Source organism: Quercus suber, unplaced genomic scaffold, assembly GCF_002906115.3.
Source record: "Quercus suber isolate HL8 unplaced genomic scaffold, Cork oak 2.0 scaffold_407, whole genome shotgun sequence".
In the NCBI taxonomy this organism is placed as follows: domain Eukaryota; kingdom Viridiplantae; phylum Streptophyta; class Magnoliopsida; order Fagales; family Fagaceae; genus Quercus; species Quercus suber.
Genome location: NW_027069858.1, coordinates 494,977 through 520,809, shown reverse-complemented (window position 1 = coordinate 520,809; position 25,833 = coordinate 494,977). Strand labels below are relative to the sequence as shown.

General features: G+C 38.8%; 2 protein-coding genes across 4 annotated transcripts; one reads left to right on the top strand and one right to left on the bottom strand.

Annotated features, from left to right (window-relative positions):
* Window positions 1-3,845: 3,845 nt before the first annotated feature.
* On the top strand, window positions 3,846-13,593 carry LOC111996320 (uncharacterized). Of its 3 annotated transcripts, XM_065761349.1 has the most exons (3): window positions 3,846-3,920; window positions 4,607-4,671; window positions 5,401-6,881. In XM_065761349.1, exon 3 carries the CDS (start codon window positions 5,421-5,423, stop codon window positions 6,723-6,725), a length of 1,305 nt encoding a protein of 434 aa, XP_065617421.1. In that variant the 5' UTR covers window positions 3,846-3,920; window positions 4,607-4,671; window positions 5,401-5,420; the 3' UTR covers window positions 6,726-6,881. The 3 variants fall into 3 exon arrangements, 2 of the variants coding, with proteins under 2 accessions (XP_065617421.1, XP_065617420.1); XR_010624134.1 differs by lacking the exons at window positions 4,607-4,671; window positions 5,401-6,881 and adding an exon at window positions 12,224-13,593; XM_065761348.1 differs by lacking the exon at window positions 4,607-4,671.
* A 1,979-nt stretch (window positions 13,594-15,572) lies between these two features.
* On the bottom strand, window positions 15,573-17,976 carry LOC111987069 (pollen-specific leucine-rich repeat extensin-like protein 3). The gene has a single exon (XM_024018769.2). The coding sequence runs from the start codon at window positions 17,974-17,976 to the stop codon at window positions 15,604-15,606; it is 2,373 nt and encodes a 790-aa protein (XP_023874537.2). The 3' UTR covers window positions 15,573-15,603.
* Window positions 17,977-25,833: the final 7,857 nt, after the last annotated feature.

The window sequence follows — 25,833 nt, the reverse complement described above, 5'->3', positions numbered from 1 at the left end:
GAGACAGCCTTTTGAGCCTTTGGCTGGTTAGCCCTTGACTAGTTGACTTAACCTTGTCACTTGTGTTGTGTTTGTAGTGACTTCACTGACTTGTCTTGTCTTAGTCTTAGTTGTCTACTGTCAAGCATTAATGGTTGTGCTTTATTACTAGTTTTAATACTTTGTGCTTTATGCACAAAGTATTAGGACGTAATTAAAAAAAAAATAGCGATTTTTTTTTAACGAGTCAGGTCACGAGTTATTCGGGTTGGGTCACGGGTCAACCCGTTTTTACTTCGGGTAAAAAAAAATTAGGTTCGGTTTAGGTATTTTTTAGGTTGAGTCGGGTTAGAAAATTCTAACCCATATTGCCATGTCTATGTGAAGATAACAAAATTTATTTAGATGGCAAATGTCACAAATGATGCTAAGGATGGAAAGTTGTGGCCTCCCCCAATGGAGAGGCATTTCATAGATGTATTAGTAGAGGAGGAACTTAGAAGAAATATGCCACAAGGCTAGTTCAAGACAGGACTTTAGACATCCATTGTGCGCAAGTTTAACTTACGCACAAATAAAAATTACAACAAAGAACAACTTAGGCAAAAATATCAAAGATTGAAAGTTCGACACCAAGTATTCTCCCAACTTCTCGAACGTACAAGAATGGGATGAGACTCCATTGCAAAAACGATTGTAGGAAGTGATGACGCATGGGCTAGTGCAATTGCAGTAAATGTTGAACATAATTAATTACCAAAATCATTTGTATTAGTTTTTATATAAATAAATCATTTAACCTCATATGTATGATTGTTAATAGGCCAACCATCGATGCAAGGAATTCTTAAAAAAGGGGCTGCGACACTATGAGCTGTTAGGCGGGCTTTTCAATGTGAACACAACCATAGGCCTCCTTCAAATATTATCTGCTCAACCAGCTCCAAACAGTTCCGAAAAGCAAGAGCTGGATGCAGCCTTCCTATCATCAGAGGTACATGTCAATGTCGACACCGATAGTGTGGACGATGTGGAGGAGCTGCCCACACCAGATAAAGGGCAAAGCTGGAGGCAACCTGAAAAGCGGGCAACCGAACAGGCTCATTCAAGCGGAAAAAAGAAGAAAGAAGGCTCCTTTGAAACCATGACTGAAGCTATTTGGGGGTTCACTGAGATAAGGAACCGGAGGCTGAATAAGTCCACCGACAGTATGCCCTAATTGGAAGAGTCTATTTTGGGGGGTGATCAATTATGAATTACGCAAGCAGTAAAATTGCTCAACAAGCACTCAGATATGGATCATTTCACATACTACAAGGTCGTAACAGAGCCTCATAATCCCTAAAGTAGAGTTGCTTTCTTTGCCATGACAGTAAAAAGAAGACGGGCTTAAATTAAGTTTATTGGTAGTGGACTGTAGTAGTGGTAGGGGTGGTTGATGGTGTGGTTCGTTTAGATAGCCGGGGCATAGAATTTTGTGATTGAACATATTAGTCCTTTTTTTTTTTTTTTCATGGTCAAACTATGTATTATTTTAATGCTTTGGACAAATGTTTGCATGTTGTCTTCTTTTATTATTCTAATGTTTTGGACTAGTACTATTTATCTATCACATATGTTTTGATGTTGTCTTCTTTACTCCCTATTTGGTCACATATGTTTTACTATTGTGTTCTTTACTTCTTATTTGGTACATACACACACACATACATATATATTACTTACATACTTATATATGTGTGTGTGTGCGTACATACATACATACATACATACATACATACATACATACATACATACATACATATATATATACACACATTTATATACATACATTCAATAACATATATACATATGCCAATATATATAGATCCATCCATATATATGTACATAGATATATATATATATATATGTGTGTGTGTGTGTGTGTGTGTGTGTATACACATATAGTCCTTATGCAGTAATATATATACACATTTATATAATTATAAAATATATTATATACAGCAATACATAAATAGATCCATCATATATATGCATATAGATATATTGATATATATATATGTGTGTGTGTGTGTGTGTGTGTGTGTGTGTGTGTGTACTTATATGTAGTGGCTCATGTGACCTTGTTAGCTACCCAAAAGTGTGATTCAATCAAGGCCGACTCCAATTTAGATCACAATGATAGTAATGTCAAGCTTGAGATTGCAACATCATACGTTTAACTTTGGATAGAGTATGTTCAAAAGTAACACATGAAATATCTAATGTGCACTAATATCTTGAGTGGTAAGTCATACGTTAAAGAAGTACCAAAAGAAAATCCTCAAGTTTGTTATGGCATCTTTCACATGGACGTTCACATTTTCAAGCACTTGTATAATGAGTTGAAGATGTTACACCTACTAGAGGAGGATACTAGCATTGTGTCAGTGGAGAAGTTGATTGGAATGTTGTTATTTATTGTTGGACACAATACTAACTTCCAACTAACTTGCAACCACTTTAAACATTCTCTTGAGACCATTCAAAGGCAATTCCGACGTGCATTGCGGGCTATCCATGCATTGAGATGTCTTATCATTCAGCCTGATGCTGATGTAGCTGAGCTTCCTCATTCACTTCGTGGAAATAACAAATATTATCCATGGTTTAAGGTATAAGATTATACCGGTATCTTATTATTAATTCAATAATTGTTTACTTTAGTCAATTTGTTCACATTACCTAATAAAATGTTAGTATAATGTTATATATATAGAGGACAATGTTTTCTTTAGAAATATGAATTCAATATCTTCTTTATTTTATTCATTCTGATTTATGAAATATTTCTTCTACAATAGGCAATTCTTAATACACCCTACAATGCTTTATGCTCAAAGTTAATGAATAATGCTTTTATTGCTTTGATTCTTATACATAATAAACATTACTATTTTGTTAACAAAATGTGTGGGGCCATTGATGGGACACATATCAGTGCTTCTGCGCCATCTAGTAGGACCACCGCATTCAAAGATAGAACAAGTGACATCACTCAAAACGTGATGTATGCATGCAACTTCGACATGCGGTTTACGTATGTTCATGCTGGATAAGAAGAGAGTGTGAACAATTCAAGAGTTATGCAGAACCCAATTGGACATGCCGAGTATGAGTTCCCTTGGCCGTGTAGAGGTAATTTATTAATCTCTTTCACAATGGTTTAGGACTTGGGAGAATTACTTGGAAAATATTCAATAAGAAATTCCTCTAGTTACTTCAATTTGACACCAAAAAAAAAACCCTTATTTGTTTAGTTTATGAAGATTTGAATGTGTTATATGAGGCTAATTTGTTATTGCTGCTTAATTCATTGTTGTAAGTTTGAATGTGTAATTCTATATAGTTAGCTCATTTCTTTATGCTTAACTGTCTAAGAGCATCTCCAACAACTTAGGCATCCCTCAAATCCTAGCCATAATAGAGAATTTGAACAAAAAAATGAGCTCCAGCAGATTAGGCATATCCCTTTTTTTTTTTGGCTTATGAACAGTAGCCCATCAAACCTGATGGGCTACTGTTCATTAGGCATTGAATATTTTGAATAAACTATTATACCCACCCCCTTTTATATTAATTCTTTCTCTCTCTCCCACATTTCTTTTTCTTTGTCCTTCTCTCCGTGGCTTTCTTCTTCTTCTTTTCTCTCATCCTTTCATTCACTCTGTTTCTTTTTTTTTTCTCTCCATTCTTCTTCGCTCGTCTCCGGCTCTGCTCTTCTCTGCCCACAACCCAAGAAGCAACCCCCACAACCCAAGCCATTACTTCTTTTTTTCTCTCCGAGTCCCCACATCCACTCTTCTCCGCCCACAACCTAAGAAGTTCAACATTGGGGCCGCCCCCTTCATTCTATGCTGAAACAATCCAGGATTTCTCTCACAAAAGCTGAAATCAAACTGGTATGCCAACTTCAATCATTTGAAATAATATTTCTAATTGGCTATTTTTTGAGTTTAGAAAAATGGGTTTCTATGTGGATACCGTATATGGGTTTCTGTTTCTAGTTAGAGAAGAGCTATTTAAGATATTGATTTCGTAATTTGGATTGTGTTTGTGTATGTGTTTGTTCCCCTGTTTATTGTTTTTGAACATGCCCTGTTTGATGAAAGTCCTGAGTGGGTTCTGTTTTGATGGGTTTGTGTTTGTGTTTGATGGGTTCTGTTTTTGAACACGCTCACCACCTGTTTTTGTTTTTGATGGGCTTGTGTTTGTGTTTGAAATCATATTTCTATTGTTTTTGTGTTTGTGTTTGTTCCCCTGTTTTTGATTCTTGGTGGATACTAAATATAATGGGCTTGTGTTCTGTTTGCTATTGATTTGTGATAAATCTATAGAATTCATCTGGGTTTTGAATGGATAAATCTATAGAATTCATATGGGGTTGGCTCACTTTGATTAAAAGCAGTCTCTAGTTTGCCAAACGTTTTTGTTTCGTGTTGTAGTCAATTTAAGGATGATATACTATGAAATGAGTCATTGATTTGTTTGTGAGATTTTTCTGGTTTGATTATCAGAATTTGTGCTTGCAAGCCATCAATTATGTGTTGAAAACAAAGGCTAATCATCAGGTGACTAATTACATTAGGTGTTGAAAACAAGGGCCATCACTTCTCCAAATTACGTTAGGTGACTAATTGCAAAGTAGGTTTGGTAAGTGTTTAATGAAAGAAAATTCCTTTTTTCCAAATTTATTGTCTCAAACTAAATTTGTATACTTATTGCATGATCTTAAAACCATGTTGAGAGCCAATGTTGTTGAAGAAGTCATCCCAAAGAATATTCTCCATCACTCACTAGGCATTTTGTTTACACCTAAATTGTTTGGTTATAGTGAGAATTTGAGATGTTTTTGGTGTAGTATGAGTTGTAATTGTTGATATGATTTTAGATTGTCTAGATGACATTTTTAATTTTCGTGTCTTATTTTTATTGGACCAGCTCTTACACATTGCAAGGATTGCATATTAATTCCCCAATTGCAAGTGATATGCTCGCAAATGTTTTTTGGTCATACTTTTCAATGTGTTGGGACATGTTAGCCACTAGTTCTTGATTTTACCTAGGTGATTTACAACATGCCAAGTTGCATTTATTAAAGAATATATCTATTTTTGGACCTCACTACTTACTTGAAGACATGCTGACAATAGTTTTCCGTTGTATCATTAGACCCTTTCAGTTAGTCAATTGTATCATTAGACATGTTAGGCATGCTGACAATATTTTTGGACCTCACTACTTACTCTGATTTTCATGTCTTCCATAAACATCATAGTTATCAAACTGGTGATTTTATTATGGGATTCCTATGTCTTCCATTAACTTTCCTAAATCTTTGGCTTGTGTCCTTTTCATGATTGTGTGTTTTTTTGGTGGCAGCAACTTGAGAAATTTGTTCCATGGGTCATAATGCAAATTATGCACATAATATGCTTCTAAATGACTCGGATTCTGATGATGATTTTGAGATAATTGCGCTTCTTGCATTGGAAGAAGAACGATTAGAAAGAGAGGGGGTGTCAACATCACATTGTGGTTCTGTTCTAGGTCGTAGGATCATCCAACGTGATCATGGGCAAGGCCACCAAAGACTTTTTCAAGACTATTTTGCAAAATCACCAGTATATCCTCTTAACGTATTTCGAAGGAGGTTTCGAATGAGTCGTTCTCTTTTTCTACGTATTAAATCTAGTCTAGAAGAGAAAGATGAATATTTTGTTCAAAAAAGAAATGCTGCCGGAGTGCTTGGTTTGTCTTCCCTTCAGAAGATGACTGCTGCACTAAGGATGCTTGCCTATGGAGTAGCGGCGGATTTTACAGATGAATATGTGAGAATTGGAGAAAGCACTGCAATAGAGAGTCTCAAAAAATTTGTTAAAGCCATAGTCGATATTTATTCTACAGAGTACTTGAGGTCACCAAATAGCAATGACATTGCTAGGTTGCTAAGAGTTGGTGAAAGTCGTGGATTTCCAGGGATGCTAGGGAGCATTGACTGCATGCACTGGAAATGGAAGAATTGCCCATCAGGGTGGAAAGGTCAGCATACAGGTCATAGTCGTGAGCCAACAATTATTTTGGAAGCAGTAGCATCATATGATCTTTGGATATGGCATGCATTTTTTGGGTTACCTGGGTCTCATAATGACATCAATGTGCTAGACCATTCTTTTATATTTACCAACCTCGCTCAAGGCCTTGCACCTTCGGTGAATTACTCAATCAATGGTGATGATTATACGATGGGATACTATCTTGCTGATGGTATATATCCTTCATGGTCCACTTTTGTAAAGACAATCCGAGCTCCACAAGGCAAAAAGAATAGTCTTTTTGCTACAACTCAAGAGTCAACAAGGAAGGATGTAGAGCGTGCATTTGGAGTGCTTCAAGCACGATTTTCAATTGTTCGTGGGCCTGCACGTCTTTGGAAAACAGAGGATCTTGATTACATTATGAAGGCATGCATAATATTGCATAACATGATAATTGAAGATGAACGTGATGTCAATGGAGCAGAAGACTTTGATTATGAACAAGTGCCTGAAAGCATCCCTACAACAGTGTCTCACGAGCGTACAGAAGAATTTAGTCAATTTGCAGCGTTCATTGCAGCCCATGAAAAAATTAGAAATAGAGAAACTCATTCTAAACTCCAATTGGATCTTGTTGAGCACTTGTGGCAACGATATGGCGAGATGTAGAATCATCTAATTTTAGGTTTTATGCTTGCATTAATTTTTATGTCTTTAGTCTTTATTGTAATTTGAAATTTCTCTTCATTTATGTTAGTCTTTTATAGGTAAAATTCGATGTAATTTGAAATTTATCAAATCTATGTTAATCTTGAAATTTATCAAGTCTTTTTGAAAAATATGACTATTGAGAAATATTACCATTTGAAAAAATGACCCTTTAAAAAAAGGGTATTGAAAAAATATAATTGTTGAAAAATTTGAAAATGTTACCGTTAGGAAATTTAAAAATATAGCTGTTAGGAATTTGAAATATAGTTGTTGTGAATAAATAAAGAAAGATTAAAGAAAGAATAAAAAATGAATGAAGAAATAATATTTAAATGAGATAGAGAATGGGATAGAGAATCTGTTGGAAGTGTATTTGAAAAAGTGAGTAGGCAAAAACTAAATGACACTGTTTATTAGCCAAACAGTACAAAAATTTGGCTAATCTGCTGGAGATGCTCTAATACAGTCAAACTGTAATAAGCACTAAAGTAGAGTGAGCTAGGTGAACAAAGTTTACCCTTCTCTCTCACACACAAATTTTTAACTTCTACATTTATTCATTTTTAATTTTTACTTTTAATAAAAAAGTTTATTACCAAACCAATAATAGTAATTTCGTAAAAATATCACTTATTTGTTGCTTCTCTTGTAGTTCCGAAAGGAAGCTTCCAGGTTGAAGGTAAAAGAGGCAATAGCGGAGAAAGAGAAAAGCGTATGTGATGATTTACTTGTTACTTGTGTAATTTAAAGTTTTATTTCCCTTTCATTTGTTTCTTTCCTACTAAAGAAGAAGCCGTTGAGATGGGATCTCTTCTTCTACTCGGCACATCTCTTTTTTCATATTTATAAATATATTTATAATGAATTCGTACTCGGCCGGTATGCCTTCCGCTCCGTTTCCTGAGCACCATTAAGAAATTGAACGAGAGATGTTTATAATTTTTGTAGTATATAACTGTTGATTTAGCTTTGCAAATTTCGGGTCTCACTGCTAGTTTACACCGTTGTATTGCAATTTTCAGGTCTCACTGCTAGGTTTACACTGTATTGCAATTTCAGGTCTCACTGCTAGTTTACACCGTTGTATTGCAATTTTCAGGTCTCACTGCTAGTTTAACACTGTATTGCATATTTTCAGGGTCTCACTGCTAGTTTAACACAGTGTTGCATATTTTCACGTCTCACTGCTAGTTCACCACTGTATTGCAATTTTTATTTATTTAAATAAAAATCACAGTCATCTCCCAAAAAAAAAAAAAGTTTGCATTTTGCATAGTTGGGTAGAGTGAGTGAAGTCATAGTTTCTCAATTAGGTTTCCAAATACTATATTGGATATAGAATCTTTGAAGCAAAGCTATGGCAGCAGCATCTGTTGGAGGGGCTGCTCTTGGGGCAGCATTTGGTGAGGGCTTTGCAGTGTTACATGACACGGTTAAGGATGTGGTAAGCAAAGCCCGTATGTTCAAACCCATTCTTAAACGCCTAGAATCCACGTTAAATAATTTGGCACCAATGGTCAACGAAATAACACAATTAAGTGAACAACTTGATCTCCGAAAAGTGGAAACAGAGAACTTGATCGAGAATATGAAAAAGGGAGAGAAGCTGGTTCGCAAGTGCTTGAAAATCCGGTGGTGGAACTACTGTTTCAAAGTCTATTACTCTGACAAACTTGAAGAGTTGGACAAAGAAATTGTCAGGTTCTGTCAGGTTGATTTGCAAGTGCATAGCACAAGGAATGGGTTGAGGACTTTGGTAAATGTGAATCTTATTCTGCAGAAAGTGGATTCGGTTGTGGATAGAAAAGGAGTGCCGTGCACAGTTCGTGATCCCCCGGATTTTACAGTTGGGTTGGATATGCCAATTTTGGTAAATGTGAATCTTATTCTGCAGAAAGTGGATTCGGTTGTGGATAGAAAAGGAGTACCGTGCACAGTTCGTAATCCCCCGGATTTTACAGTTGGGTTGGATATGCCAATGAAGGAGTTGAAGACGCTGCTGTTGAAGGAGGAGGTGCAGCTGCTTCTACTGACTGCTCCTGGAGGATGTGGGAAGACCACATTGGTCCAAATGCTTTGTCAGGATGATCAAATTAGAGGTAATTCCATCTCTTTTATTTGTCAGTGTGTAATTTTTACTTTCTAATCGGTTATGGCATGTTTGGATGTTTAAAAAAGGAGGGAGAGTAAAGTAGAGGGGGGAGTAATGCAATTACCTTATTTGGAAGTTTTTTAAAGAATGAGGGGGAGGAGATTGGAGGAGTTTGGAGGGGTTTGGACTCCCTCTAGCCCCCTAATTTTAATTTCCCAAATTGGAGAGATTTGGAGGGAGAATAGAGTATATAAACTATTGACCAAGTAAATTACCTAATTTACCCTTATTATATTAACAAAATTACATAAGGGGAAGGGCTAATTACTCCCTACCCCTTACTAATTTTAAAAACATCCAAATAAGGTAGAGGTGAATCATTCTCCTCTACTCTCCTCCCCATTACTCCCCTTCCCTCTACTCCCCTCTACTCTCCTCCCTCTCTAAACTTCCAAACAAGTCATTAGTGTTTTGGGAAATATAGTTTGCATACTCTTGAAGTTATTTATAGTGCTAGTATGTGGATCCTTCATAGTAACGTAAACCGTTAGGTAGTAGCAAAAACAAAATACATTGTGAACTTCTTTGTTGAATCCTAAAATGAATTAATGTAGTAAAAGAAACAAGACGGTTATTTTTTATTTATTTTTTTTAATTTTAAAAAAGGAAATTCTCATATCTTCATAATTGGTGGTGTTTTTCATAAAAATTCTTTTTCCTCACATCTCACCGTTTGCTGCGATTGGGATTGGGCATTCTGTTCATATGACTTGGCCATTATTTGTGTAATATTATGCGATATGAAATGTGCCTCTGTGGCAGTTTTCTAACTACATTGTGTTTGGACAGGAATGTTTGAGGACAATATTCTCTTTGTGAACGTTTCAAAAACTCCCAATGTGAAGGTCATTGTGCAGAACCTATTAAATTATAAGAATATGCAACCTAATTTTCAAATTCAAAGTGATGAAGATGCAATCGACCAGCTGTCACAACTGCTGAATCATCTTAGACCTAATCCTATATTGTTGATCCTAGATGATGTCTGGCTCGGATCAGAATCCCTTCCTGAATTGGATCTCGTTGAGCACTTGTGGCAACGATATGGCGAGATGTAGGATCATCTAATTTTAGGTTTTATGCTTGCATTAATTTTTATGTCTTTAGTCTTTATTGTAATTTGAAATTTCTCTTCATTTATGTTAGTCTTTTATAGGTAAAATTCGATGTAATTTGAAATTTATCAAATCTATGTTAATCTTGAAATTTATCAAGTCTTTTTGAAAAATATGACTATTGAGAAATATTACCATTTGAAAAAATGACCCTTTAAAAAAAGGGTATTGAAAAAATATAATTGTTGAAAAATTTGAAAATGTTACCGTTGGGAAATTTAAAAATATAGCTGTTAGGAATTTGAAATATAGTTGTTGTGAATAAATAAAGAAAGATTAAAGAAAGAATAAAGAATGAATGAAGAAATAATATTTAAATGAGATAGAGAATGGGATAGAGAATCTGTTGGAAGTGTATTTGAAAAAGTGAGTAGGCAAAAGCTAAATGGCACTGTTCATTAGCCAAACAGTACAAAAATTTGGCTAATCTGCTGGAGATGCTCTAAAGTAAGAAGTGCAAATCCGAATATTGATGGAAGCTCCACTTCAGTCAACTCAAGATCAATGTTATAAGGTCTCCCCTTCAATGTCTCCCATGCCTTTAATGCATCAGAAACTGCTGCAACTGTTTGATAAATAGAGTTTATGCTAAGTTACAAAACTGAGATTTGTTGAAAGTGAAGATCTTTTTTTTTTATATGTAAAAAGTGAAGATCCCATATCTTCAACAAACTTGCTTGAGTATAAGCATACAAAATAAATTTTGGAGTTCCACAGAAATTAGCAATCAAAGCAAGATGTGCTTTTCACAGGGAAAGAAGAACTGCAATAGGCTGAAGTAAATTTTTGAATTCCTAGTAAGCAGGCTTACTGAAGCCTTGGTGACAGGTAAATGTATTTGATGAACAAAAGCCAATTTGTGCAGAATTGAAAAAAAAATTAAACAAATAAGGCATAGACAAAACGCACAAATTTTATCCTCTGTCATATGTAACACAGACATCTATGTTGGGTGCACTGATTTATAACCACAAAATGTGCATATAAGTTTGCTAAGTAATTGAGGAACTGGCTAGCCTTTCCCAACCAGGAAAGAGACTGGCTCAATCCTTAATCATTACTAGTCACACTCAGCCATCAGCAGAGTCATCACTCAAACAGAATAAAGACTAACCATCTTTTTTTTTTTTTTTTTTTTTTTTTTTTTTTTTTTTTTTTTTTTTTTTTTTTTTTTTTTTTTTTTTTTTTTTTTGCGCGCTATATCTCTCTCATATTAGCAAAAATAAATAGGTAAAATGCAATGGGTGTCTTGGTCATTTTATTTGTTTTGCTCAAAGCCAACAACGAAAAAAATAAATAAAGAGTAAGAAAAGTGTCTAATTAATGGTGAGTTGAATGATAAGCAAATGCAAATTGCAAATTGCTATCCAAGAATGGTGGAGTCATGTCCAGATTGAAGGAGATGCAAAATGTTGCTTTGATGCACTTTCTGCCAATGATGTCCCTCCAGATTGGTCTATTTGTAATATCATTAACAGCATTTTAAGTCTTAAAATTTACTTTGTTAGTATTTGTTTCTATTGGGTCAAAAAAGAGTGCAATGCTGTAGCTCATACTGCTGCAAAACACTCCCTAGTCTTCAAAGTGTCTCTTTGTTGTAATAAGAATAACCTTCCTAGTGTAGTTTACTCTACCTATATGAAGTATTTGTCTTGACATTCCTTTCCTTTTGAATGAAATTTGAAGTTTATGAAGAAAAAAAATGATAAGCAAATGCGTCGTGGGACAGATCTAATCTCAACTTTATATTGCTTCTTCGAAGTACCCACTGACTTTTCTTGTTTACTACTATATATTTATTAATTGAGAGATGAACCCAATGGAAAAAGTGGGAGCCATACGTCTCTAGGTGAGATCAAGGATTTAAAAGTGTAATTTTGTTATTATTTATTTAAAAAGAAGTCATTGGTTATCTGTAAGTGAGTTTAGGATTGTTATCTGTTAGGATTTATCTTATCAAGTATGTGGTGTTATCTTCTCTTCCACTAAACAAAACAAAATTGATTTTGCTGGCCATTGACTGCAACTTTATTTTTGGTCCCAATGTAATTATTTTTCTGCCACTTTGTAATGATATATCCAAAGTCTTCTAGTGTAGGTTTATTTCACAACACATTACTAATTAATCTGCATCAGTCAAATATGCCATTCAGAAATTCAAATTGCGAAAGTAATCACTTTTATTGCAGGCCTGTACCATCTCGTTGATTCAGGGTATGCAATAGGCACTACATTCCTCCCCCCACACAGAAAGTAAAACACCATTCCTTAATTGCATAGAAGCGGCATCAAGAGTATTTGCTACTGAAGATAGTTGGTCAAAATTGCACAACTGCAAAGCATTCCAGAGGTATTATCTTCACTATTTAGATACAATCTAACTTCAACATAAAAGTGACAAGCAACAGATAAAATTCTATGATGAAGACATTACAACCATTGCAGTTTGGATCATTGATAACCAAATACAAAATTCTTAGAGAAGATTTGCCCAACAATTTGAAGGCATGGTTGAGAGAAGATGGAGATCCTAAAACTGAAATAAGCTCTTTTTCAAGGCATGACAAAATTCCACAATTTGATTCTCCCAAGTATGCTTTCGGCAACTGGTATTCAAAGGGCCTCACACTCCCAGTAGTATATTGTATAGCATTCTAAAGAAATCGAACTCTATAGTAAAGACTACATGCCCAATCACTCAATACAACCACTAAACTACGCATTGTTTGGTTCAAACAAAGTGTAATGTTTGGAATATTCATCCTTTATGGCAACCTAACATAGTTTTCTTATTGGCACTAAAATTTACCAAAACAAATAAATTTATTATATCATTACTCGACAATGTTATTAATCTACAATTTTAAAAAATATTCAGTCTCCTCTACACAACAAAAGAAAGTTAAATCTTAAGATCAACGAATTACAGGAATATTGGAGTTGAGAAAAAAAAAATGAGACATACTAGACCTTTTTTACAGTCTTTTTCTCCCCAAGTAATATTAGGGTTGAGAGCTAAAGTCCTATGTGCAGATGAACACTAGAAATGAGAGGCATGAAAGGATTGAAAATTTCTATCATTTCGTGCAAACCCTCTAACAAAACCCCTTTCGCTAAATTGCCACAGCTTTTCAATTAAGTGTATGAAGAAGGAACACAACAATCTTTAGACAAAAACCCATTAACAACCAAGGTGAAAGTGAGATTCGAACCTAGATTTGCAGTAGGCCCACGGGTTGTCAATGTTGAAGTGGCACCTTCTTCCGTTGGCTTCAACAACAAGGAAATCTTGATTCATTGCTAGGTCTTGGAGTGCTAACAATGGAGATGAGATCCGAGGAATGTGAAGCCCAACAGTGGATCTTCTGTTGCGTCGATGGAGATGAGGACTGCGACAGTGTGGGTTTGGTTTTCTACTCTCAAGGAAGAGAAGGGAAAAAGAAGGAAAACTAATGAGAAGAGAAGGGCAATGGTATAATATGGATTTCTTCTCTCTCCTCAAATGAAAAAAATTTATTTTGTACAGGGTGTCAGCTTTTTTAAAAGTCAAACACATATACCAAACACATATTTATGTTTTTCAAATATTGAAACATGTTATTTAAACCATGATATCAAATACATTTTTTGTTTTGTTTTATGAACACTAAAAAATAGGTGTTTCGAACAACACTTTTTAAATCACAACTTTCACATCATTTTAAACAACGGTGTTTGACATCAACTACCAAACGGCCTGAGCTTCACAAAATTTACCTCACCATCTTAACATCATAAAACACCCCATGGGAAAGAAAACTTACTTGAAGTAAGTATTGCAGTATACAACTAGACACTCTTTCTCTCCCTTCAACTAAACCAAGTCTGCCATCGTTTGCTATATGATTATAATGAAAGAACTCATCATATTATAGTTTCACTAGTGATGAATATGATGCGTTTGTTATTATTTTGTATCTCATTTATAGATTTCCTAATGGAATAGGAAACGCAATGGTTGTCATCATCTTTCTAAGTTATTTACTGTTGGATTTATCTTATATTGCTCATGCTGACATGCTATTATAAGATGGTTAATTCAGTTATATTAAAATGAATTTTGAGAATTTGTTGCAAATCATTTTTCTGCAATTTGGGCCTTGGGCTGGTGGGTCTAGGGATTGAGAAGCACATTGGCCACTGTTGGTCATTCTCTTGGGCTAACATTAAGTTATGGGCTAGACTCCCAAGCTTATGTTGACATGGTTCCTTAATTAATTTATATATATATATATATATATTTATATATGATGCTATATATTCTGTTACACTTGAGATTTCATCTCTTTTTACTTTGTTTAGTATTTGGATCTAGGGCCTTTAGTTAAATTCAAGCATTTAAAAACATTATTTTTTTTCTCAAATTTACTCTTGGTAATGGCTAATGAGTATAATTAATAGCAATTATGCAAGTTAATGATATATAAAATCTTGGTTTGGTATGGCTTTTTTTTTTTTCTTCCTTCTTATTTTATTTATTTTCTTCTTTACAGATTTTTAAAACTTCATTGTTTATAATTACTTTTGTTGAATTAATATTTTTTTATGCAAAATAAGTTATATTAAACCATAAAAGAATATGAAACAATAATTAGATGCAACGAAAAGTTGTTCTTCGTTATTACACGCATGGGATGTAATTTGTACCATGTTGTAAAAGAAAAACACAATTTTTTTTTCCTAGTGCATGTTGTTATAATAGGTTTCAGTTTACTAAACTAATAAAATTCATTTTCATCAAATAAATTACTTGAGTTTACCGTGTACTTTGGCATAATATCAAATCTCAAAAAAAAAATAAATAAATAAATAAATAAATTTAAGATCAAGTTAAAGACTTGACTACTTAACTAGGTCTGATTAGACTTTAAAATCATTTGCAGAAATTGGTCATACTTTCAGAACCTAAAGTTTTGCAACTTAAGCTAGTCATCGGTTCACAATCAGTTAAGTTTTGCGTACAGTTCCTAAGAAATTTTATGCATTAAACCCAGTTAAGATGTAGATACTGGATAAGTATACAAAGCTATATTGAAGAAACATAACAATTTATTAGTCACAGATTCTAAATTATGATAGCCTTATTTGTTAGTGTTGGTTTAACATTGAAAGTTGATTATTTTATGATCATATTGGCCCAAAAAATGATGAGTGTACGCATGCAGAACTCTCACTTGGATCTCACACCTTGTACATTCATCCATTAGCTAGTCCTATCTTTATATTGAGAAAAGAAAAAAAAGAAAACGATGAGCTGCAATGTCACATTTGTACGCTTAGTCCAAATATGGACTAAAAATAGTTACACAGAAGTATCTAAACAAACTGCTTTACATCCAAAAACAAGGGGAAAAAAAGAAAAAAAAGAATTGAATGTTATCTGAGGGAAAAAGTTACAAAAAATAAAAATTATAGAAACATATTACCATTCAATGATGAGAAGCTGAGCTCACAAATTGAGTGTGAATACGTAGCGTTCTGAAACTACTATATGAAATAAAAGGCAAAGATATGTATGATATTATGCTACTTAGTAGCCAGGGTACAGTGGCGGAGGAGGCGATGAGTACTGGAACCCGATGCTTGGTGGGAGGATGATCTCTGGTGGTGGTGGTGAAATGACAGGTACAGGAGGAGGAGGAGAAGCAACTGGTGGTGGTGGTGAGTGCACTGGTGGTGGGGTTGAGTGCACCGGAGGTGGAGGGGAGTGCACCGGTGGTGGGGGTGAGTGCACCAGAGGTGGTGGAGATTGGACTGGCGGTGGTGGAGAGTGCACCGGTGGTGGGGGTGAGTGCACCGGAGGTGGTGGAGAGTGGACTGGTGGTGGTTGTGGAGAGTGCACCGGTGGTGGGGGTGAGTGCACCGGAGGTGGTGGAGAGTGGACTGGTGGTGGTGGAGAGTGAACCAGTGGTGGGGGTGAGTGCACCGGAGGTGGTGGAGAGTAGACTGGAGGTGGTGGAGAGTGAACTAGTGGTGGGGGTGAGTGCACTGGAGGAGGAGGAGAGTGGACTGGTGGTGGTGGAGAGTGCACAGGAGGTGGAGGAGAGTGGACTGGTGGTGGTGGAGAGTGAATTGGTAGTGGGGGTGAGTACACTGGAGGAGGAGGAGAGTGGACTGGTGGTGGTGGAGAGTGCACAGGAGGTGGAGGAGAGTGAACTGGTGGTGGGGGTGAGTGCACTGGAGGAGGAGGAGAGTGGACTGGTGGTGGTGGAGAGTTAACTGGGGGTGGTGGAGAATGGACTGGGAGTGGTGGTGGTGGTGGAGAGTGGACCGGAGGTGGAGGTGAATACACTGGTGGTGGAGGTGGGGGTGAGTGGATTGGTGGGGGAGGTGAGAATACTGGTGGAGGTGGTGTATGGACTGGTGGTGGGGGTGGAGAGTGAACCGGTGGAGGTGGTGATGGTGGTGGTGGTGAGTGAACTGGTGGTGGCGGAGGAGAATACACAGGTGGAGGGGGTGAGTGTACTGGTGGTGGTGGTGGAGGAGAGTGAACTGGTGGTGGGGGTGATGGTGATGGTGATGGTGGTGGAGGTGGGCGGTTCCTTTCACCAGGTGAATTGTTATATGGGTCTGGTCCTGGTGCTGGTGCTTGTACAGGAGATGGTTTTGGAGTTGGAGTTGGAGATGGAGATGGTTTGGGAGATGGTGTTGGAGATGGAGTTGGGTTAGATTTAGGTGGTGATGGTTTTGGAGATGGATGAGAGGAGCCACCACAATTCTTGCTGCAATCCACAGGTCGAGTCACCACTGGGAAACACATCTTGGTTGACTTTTGCTTAGGCCTTCCTGGCAAACAATTGCTTGTGTCATTCAACACCACATCTTGCGTCTTTGGAGATGGCACACATGCTTGAGCCTCCCCACTGAAGTAGTTATAAGAGAAGGTAAAGTTCGCTAAGTTAGGCAATTTGCAAACATTATCAGGCACATATCCTGTTAGCTTGTTATTTGAAATGTCCAATTCCTCTACATTCTTTAGCCCTGACAGGCTTTTTGGCAAGGTACCAATGAACCCGTTAAAGCTTGCATCAAACACGGTCACATTATTAAGCGATCCAATTTCTGGAGGGAAGCAACCACCAAGGTTATTGCCTATGAATAGGATCTCATTCAAGGTGTTCCCCATGTCGCCAATGGAACGTGGAATGCAACCGCTGAACTTGTTGTTTGCGAAGCTCACAACAGAAACCTTAGATTTGCCTAGTGTGTTGGGGATGGTGGATTTGAACCGATTGTTGTTTAAGAACAATGCATCCAAATCCTTCTCAAAGAGTTCTGGAGGCACTTTCCCTTCGAAGTCATTGAACCTGAGATCAAGATACTTGAGGTCTGGCCATGTGAGGACGACGTTAGGGAATTTGCCAACAAAGCGGTTGTTGCTAGCATCAAACTCAAACATAAGTGTAAGCCTTGACAAACTCTCTGGGATAATTCCACAAAACCTGTTAGAGTTAATGTGGAATAGTGCAAGATCGGTCAAGAGTCCCAACTCAACTGGAAGGTATCCGGCAATGTCAGCGTGGTTAAGATCAACACCAGCAACAACGCTCAATTTGGGGTCATCAAGGGCTGGAGCACAAAAGACTCCGTTATATGCACAAACATCAGCACCAGCCCAATTGCCGGTTGTGTTAAGTGGGTCAGAGTAGATGGCCTTTTTCAATGCCTGAAGCGCGGTGTAAGCTTTTCGGAGCCTTTCATTGGCAAAGGTCAAGACAACGTCGACCTCATATTCAAAGTCACGGGGAAGATCACCATTTTCTGGGAGGGACAAGAGCTGGCGGCGAGCAATGAGGGAAGCTTCAGCATCAGACAAAGCAAGAGAGAAGGTTGAAAAAGAAGAGAAGAGAAGGGAGAGGAATAGGAAGCAGCCTAAGGCCTGCTTTATTTGAGGTTTAGCCATTTCTGACCACCTTGGTTGGCCCAAGGCTGCTTATAGTAGGCAGGGGAGGTGAAGAGGGGAAGGGTGTTATATGGAGGGTGAGGAGAGTTGTGAATTGAAAGGTATTGCGAGGTTGTGAATAACAGGTCTCCAGCTTTAGCACCGTGAAATGTGGCTGCTCTTTCAGAAACCCACAAAAGTCGGAGCTTCCACTAATTTGTTAGTACAAATATAGAAACTTTGTTTTGCTTGGATTGTATATGGTGTACATGCGTGTATAAAACAAGAAAACCATAGCTAAAAATTGACAATTGACCAAGTCATCTTTAATTGAATGGTTGCCAAATTAACTTTCCAAAATCAGGACTTCAATGTTTGGTAACAATGTCATCTGGTACTAGGTGATCTGTTATAGCCGTTCCTATAACAATGGGTTCTGGAACGAAAAAATCTGTACCTAGTAAAGATCTGTGAACGGAAACGTTAGACAACAGGCCTGAAATATCAGTAGGTGTAGATGAGAGAACGGTAAAGCAGCTAACACTTGGTATTGATCTTCTAAGTAATGCGAACAAATCTGGAAGCATTTCTCTCAGGATCCTAACAAGGAATTGACTTTCGAGAGTGGGCATGTTGGTGAATTGGAGCATACTATTGCAACTGATGGAAATCAAAGTTGGCTTAAGTGACATTTACAGGAGAGCATGGAGGGACCATTATTTGAGAGGTCTACAGCACCAAGTTTGGCGGCAGGCATAGTGAAGAGTGCTACAGATATGATGTTTCACAGTGAAGGATGGCAAGTTAAGAAGCTCAGTTGCTGGGTGAGCATTTTTGTTTTGCTGTAAATATCATGAGATTTACAAATCTGTAATATGAACTGCTTGTAGAATCATTAGGAAATGGAGGTTATATATTAGAACATTTCTTGGTTTGCCATGTAGTATTTGTCACCATAAATGCTCTCTCTGATTCTAATCGATTCTTGCATTGCATACTTACGCCTCTATGGGTTATGGGAGCATTCTTTGAGAAACTTGGATCAAAATCTGTTGCAGTTTAATAAATAGCAGTGACAGATACAGAAAATAGGACTTGGTTCGTGAAATAATTTTTTGTACTCAGCCTTGTCAGAAATTCACGCCTGCTTAGTACTTACTATGTTATATTGTTATGCATGTTCAAACTGCTTACTTTTTAATTTTAGAGAAAGTGGAGTTTCACCATTCAACTGATCCAAGTCTGGATTTTATTTTGGGTTTTGTTTTCCTTCTATTTTTTTTTTTTTTAACTGCTGATACAGGAATTTTGAGCGATTATATCGGCATCTTAAAGACGTTGTACACAATACATTTTCCTCCTGAAGGACATTCTCATCAAGTACAGAGGATGATTTTGATCAACAGGGATGCATTCAGCTTAATAAATATCTGCAAGTATTAGTTATCCCCTGCTGCATTGATTTTGTATGACTTCTCTTTTCTACTTGTTCCAAAGGCCGGTCTTCCACTAGGCCAATTAGGCCATTGCTTAAGGCTCCAAGTGAAATCCCCAAAATTTTGGAAAAAAAGAGGTATTAGGAAAAAAATCATATCTAAGATCAACAATATCCTAAAAAAAAATTAAGTGGATTAGCTATATTATTAAAAAAAAAAGATGTTAGAAGAACTTGAATACAAAAATTTAATTAGTTAATTTGCACATCAAAAAGTAAGAAAAATATATTATAATATAAAAATATTCATTAATTTAATTAATACATAAATATAAAAAGGCCCCATTCTAATTGTTGCCTTAGCCCCTGAATGTCTGGGCCCCGCCCTGCCTGTTCTTGTTGCTCTAGTTTTGCTATCTTTCCAGGAGTTTTTGTCAATAGCTAAAGTTGCTGAACAGCATGATGTTCAATATCTTTTACATCTCTGATTTTCTTGTTAGTTTGTTGTTCAAGTTCATTGGGTGCTGCAATATGAGTCACTGTCGTCAATAAAATAAATATTTATAGGGGTTGTATAGCTAATCATGTAATACTAATTAGGAACCCGGAGTTTCTCTCACAGTTAATAGTTTTTTTGGAAATTGTTGGCTGGTGCGGTTCTTTATTGATCTTTTCTAGATTTGATACTTATTCATAAAGAAATCTTTCATTTTTTTCCCGAGAAAAGTTTTTTAGAGGAGTACTTTAACTGATCAGTCTCTAAAGAGACACACAGGAGAGAGGAAAAGGAGAAAGGGATTTTAACATAAATACACGTCATTACTTTACTCAAAAGTTATGATAACTTTTAAAGGAAGATGGAACAATTTATATTACACAACATGCTCTCTTAAGCACCGCAAGACAATTAGCCATTCTTTTTATTTTTTTTTAGAAACAAACACACACATAAGAGAAATGGAGGTTCTAACATAAAGACATCACAACTCTCCATAAAAATCATGGTAACTTTTAAAGAAATGTGAGGCAATTGAACTTGAGGCAGAACTTCCTTACATGAGCATAGCAGATGGAATATATTTTTGGTGTTGACAATGTTGGTTTTTGATACCTTTTTGTAGTGGTGATGCAACATAATTTACTTCTATGAAAAATTAAAAAAAAAAAAAAAAAAAAAATTAAAAAAAAAGCGAATAAACATTGTAGCCTTTTTATTAAATAAAGAAAAAAGTACATTATACAAACAGAGGTCTAGACGGGCTTGTTCTAAAGCCAACTATACAAATAGGGGCCAGACGGGCTTGTTCAAAAGCTAACCCTAGGAAGGAAGGCTGAGGCATGCTTGTTTTAAGGCTACCAACAACTCCCGGGCCGGTATGGATGGTACCGGCGAGAAGAGAGGGGCAGATGCAAAAGCGCTTGATGGCCCACCCCACGATGTTCCCTTGATGCTCTCCTAGCCTCATGATAGTTAGACATTGGAGGTGGCAACACCCGGGCACCGAACATGATGTAATCTTGCGAACCTCCATCGGTGAGCAAGCTAGGCGCGAATCACTACCAGCTTGAAGGGTAGGCATAGACGCGTGCCGAAGAAGCATTATGTTCTTCATGGACCTCCTTCCTAACTGTCAAACACGTTACCATCAGGACAACGTCCAAGCCTTGCCACGCTGAAAGTCTAACGCGAGCTGCAACTGCTACAGCTCTCAGTTAAGGAAGAAGGACCACCCTTTTTGCTTGGTCGAAAGGTAGGAACACCTTTGGCTTCCTTGCCCTCCCCTCATCCAGGGTTGCTCCATTCCCCTAAGCCCTGATCATAATCCTGGTGAGGTTATCGAAGGTGCTTAGAGGGTTGAGGGGCTCAGAATTCCTGTTTAACTGAAGGAGTTGTGAAATGTGGAAGGACGATTCCCCTAGAAGAACTTATATAGAGGGCGAAGGTTGGTGGGAATTGGTCCACACAGAATTCAAAGGAAGAATTATCAACGACATTAATCCTGATTGAATTCCAAGAAGGCCACCAACTGCTGAATATTAATGAGGGCGCGCCTCGCACACCGAAGCGTTAGGCGCACAACTTGAACAATCAAAAGACGCCTCGTAATCAAAGAGGGCAAAGAATTGGAGCAAACGAGGGGCTATTGCCACGCATGAGGATAGAAATCTGAGCCGCCCCTGTCCAGGGCAACGCGGGACCAAGGGCCCAGTCTGAGGAGTAACCCATTTCCAGTGAAGTGAGGTCGAGGCCGTCGTCACGCTAAAAATAAACTTCCCAACACTGAGGACCAATTCCTTCACTCCAGGTAGAAGAACATAAGCGTTAGACTGAATCAAGGTTTTGCATGGTCCTCGAACTCAAGCCTATGGAAAAACTAACCACTCCAAAAATACCTGGGTACTAGACTGAACCAAGGTCTTGCATGGTCCTCAGACTCAAACCTATAGGAAAACTAGTTACTTACAGAAGAACATAAGCGTTAGACTGAACCAAGGTCTTGCATAGTCCTTAGACTCAAGCCTATGGAAAAACTAACTACTCCAAAAATACCTGGGTACTAGATTGAACGAAGGTCTTGCATGGTCCTCGGACTCAAACCTATGGGAAAACTAGTTACTTACAAAAGAACATAAGCCTTAGGCTGAGCCAAGGTCTTGCATGGCCCTCGGACTCAAACCTAAGGGGAGGCTAGTTACTCACAAAGGGACCTAAGTGTCAAACAGAGCCAAGGTTTCGCATGGTCCTTGGACTTAGGTCCCTGGAGAGGCTGGCTACGTTCAGCAAAGGAGTAAACAAACACAAGTCAATGAGCATCACTTAAAGCATTCTGAGGCACATTGAACCTAACCCTTAGCACAGTCAGCACCCAGTGGCTTTCCTAAGCATTTTTCACTGTTTACAGTAACTCATTCATGTGATATGGAACCAATATTGTGGAGTCGTTCCCTCAACATTCAATCCGGCAAAAATAGGTCGTGGTGGTAAGGTGGTTCAATTATTGATCAAAATCCAAGTGGGAACCATTGTTAGGGTTTTACGTTTTTCGGTTGCCAGTTTAGAATGAAAAACTTGCTGAGTTTTAGCGACTGTAAAGCTTATAATCGAAGCACAGGTTATATAAGTAGCCAAACTCATCGCAATGATAATAGACGCCAAGTAAAAAGAAAAGAAGATCCATGCATTCAGCTTAAAAAATAACATTATAGTGTTTTAAACCAAAATGAAATATACAGTGATAGATCAAGACAAAGAGGAAGGAAGACAAGGGTGGCGCAGTCAACCTAGCAAGGTGGCCCGACGAAATTTCCCATCTCTTTAACTTGGTAGAAAGCTTGTCCTTGGGGGTCAGCCGAGAAGCTTCATTTGGCGCCTCAAGATCCTAGCTCGGAGGTGCAACTTTGGAGGACTCCATGTTGGCAAGGGTGACCTGGGGGTTAGCGGGAAGCTTCACCATGTCTTAAGGTGCTGCTGGGTTACCAGTTTCCTCATCCCCTAATGCCCTTTGGTGCTCAGTCTCCTCAGCGAGCTTGTCAATTGACATTGGATCATCAGCAGCACTGGCCTGGCCTTCATCTATCGCTTATAATGCTGAGCCTGCTTCAGAGGCGACGAAGGCAGCCTCACGAATTGCAGGGGATAGTAAACCTTCTCGACCCTCCTAAGCTCAGATTAGGCCTTGACCCCCACTTGGTTGAGGGCCTCACTCCAAGTTTGGGAGCAGTAGCACTTACATACCTCAGGGACTTGAGCCTTAAGGGTAGTCTCAGTCTTAGCCACCCCCTCAGCAAAGGCCTTTTCCTCTGCTTGCTCTTTGGAGTGCTCAGCATTTGTCCTCGCAAACACGGCTTCTTCTTTAGCCTTCAAGGCCTCGTCCCTAGTGTACTCGACGACGCCTCGGGCCCTCATTGCCTCAGCCAACTTCTGCTTGAGGTCGACTATCTGCTCTTTGGTAACCTGCAGTTGACCCTCGACATCCCGCAAGCACCCTGTCTGGTCCTCGGCCTATTTCATAATGTCGGCTAGGTCAGATGCCGCGTTGTCTTTGGCCTTCGTCATTTCCTCCAAGTTCTCCCTTGCCTTCTTGAGATTAGTCTCAGGTTTCTTGAGGTATTTATGGCATCCAAGAATTTGTTGCGCTCCTGGCCCAGAGCTTTATCCTGGTTGTCGGCCTCATCTTCCAACCTGAAGGTGGCCTGGATAGCCAGCAACCAAAACAAGTACACTGTAAGCTGGATACTGAGGAATAAAATTCAAATGAAGGAACAAGTATCGGAAGTCTTACCATGCCCAGGTACCTCTTGAGGTTGCGGGCAACTTCTTGCCTCCTCATGCCCCAAGCTCAGCCATGTTAATGGGGAGAAGCAGGGACCTCTCCAGAGCATCGGCTACGCGAGCCCCCTCACCCCCTCGAAAGTCCCTGAGGGTGGCGTTATTCATCAAAGGCTTCCCATGAAGCATGGCGGCAGGTAGCTAGGCCTGGGGCTCGGACTGCTAAACGACTTCTTTCCCCTTGTCCTGACCATCAATCTTCAGCTGCTTGGAAGGTTGGCGGGCTTCATCTGCCTCTTGGGAAGAACGAGATCTCCCCCCATCCACTGGGTCTTTGCCCTTAGAGGGCCTTTTCCTCTTCAGATCGGTGGACTCGAGCTGAGGGTCCGAGATTGGCAGAGTGGGGGACGGCCTGGTCTGTGTAGGCAAAGACTTAGGCAGGGGAGAAGGAAGCTTGGGTAGAGGAGAAGGAGGCTTAGACTGTGATCTCCCCAGCGTGTCCTTCCCCAGCTGACCTTCAAGCAAATCAAATAGGCTGGTTTGGGGTTGTCTCTTGAAACCTATCTCGGCCTGAGTACTAACCCTTGGAGACGAAAGACTTGCTTCAGATAGTGGGGATCGCCTAAGTCACCGGAGGGATCCTCGGACATATAGGCTTGATCGAATACACCAAATTCGTCCTTGGACGAGCTAAGATTAACTACTTCCCCTTCATTTTCCAAACTTTCTCCCACGACCTCCGTAGCCTGATAGGACGAGGAAGAATCTGCCAACGAAACGCCCTCCGGGATGGAGGATCCTTTAGAAAATGAGAACCCGTGCTCCACCACAATAATTTGGTGAAGCCGAGGATCACGAGCCCTGATCACGTGCTTTGGGGCAGGGAATGACTTCTGGGTCGGATCGTACCTAAGGATCTTGTGAGCAGCTTTAACTTGATCATCGGCCTCGTTCACGAAGATCTCCGCCCCAAGAACGGATTGTAAGGCTTCCTTGTTGACCAAATGGAAATGCCGTTCAAAGGCGTGTAGATCTGCAAAAGAAAAAGTATGTGCTGATCAGCAACCAAATGGTGCAAACTATGAAAACATAGCTTATCAACCCCTCTCTACTCCGAGTACCCTACCTGGCTCTCCCTCTACTGTTGGGCAATGAAGATCGTCGTGCCACTCCCCTGACATAATAAGAAAGTCCAAATTTAACCCCTTGCTGGACTCGGGAGGCACTAGATAAGCCAAACCCTATCGTCCCTCGTCTTCATGTAGTAAGACTTACCCTTCAGGTGTTGGAGGTTATAGCACCAGTTTACGTTATGGTGGGTTAACCTCAACCCCATCTTCTCATTCAAGGCATCTACGCACCCTAGTATCCTAAACACATTGACGGCGCACTGGGTGGGAGTTAACTGGAAATGCCTGAGGTAATCATGCGTTACCGACCCTATAAGGATTCTCATACCCCCTTCTAAGAAGGCGATTATGGGAATCACAACTTCACCATCTTTCCTCTTAGTATACCAATCCCCTTCTTAACAGTACCTCAGGTCCACGTTACTGGGTATCCTATAATTGGCGATGAATTTCTCTATCGCCTCTTCAAACTTAACTAACTTCTTGAATCTACCCATCCCTAACAACAGCTAAGAGACTCAAGAAAGGGCAAAGTAAAGAGATGACTCAAAGAGAAAATTTAAGCTAGAAACAGAGAGAAGAAGACTTACAGAAATGAGGAAAAGCTCCTCGGTCAGGCTTTTTATGCTGGAGAGGGACGCTGGTTGGGTTGGAGGTTTGACCGAATTCAAAGTATGTGTGCCAGAGTTCTTGAATGCAAAAGTAAGGAGGCAAATGAATTCAAATGAGTATTTATATCCTCAATTAAAGACAACCAGGCAGAGTTTCCCGCCCATAAAGACAGAAAATCCCCACCGATTGATTACCATTACACCGTTGAACGTAGGGAGTATGGAGCCACCAGAATTTAATGTGGTTTCGTGCTGTATATCGAGGTGCCAGAAACGTGCATTGGGCAGGTGAAAGGACTCCAACGCTGACGTAGACCAAGATTGGGCAAGCCATGATGAAAGCTCGAGGATATCAAAATCCTTCTCCCCGTCCGAGGATATAGACAACAGGATTTTTAGGGGCTATTGTGGGGCCTGAGAATTTGGCAACCC

Coding starts and splice junctions, on each gene's coding strand:
- LOC111996320 (XM_065761348.1), top strand. CDS start 5,421: ATGGGTCATAATGCAAATTATGCACATAATATGCTTCTAAATGACTCG.
- LOC111987069 (XM_024018769.2), bottom strand. CDS start 17,976: ATGGCTAAACCTCAAATAAAGCAGGCCTTAGGCTGCTTCCTATTCCTC.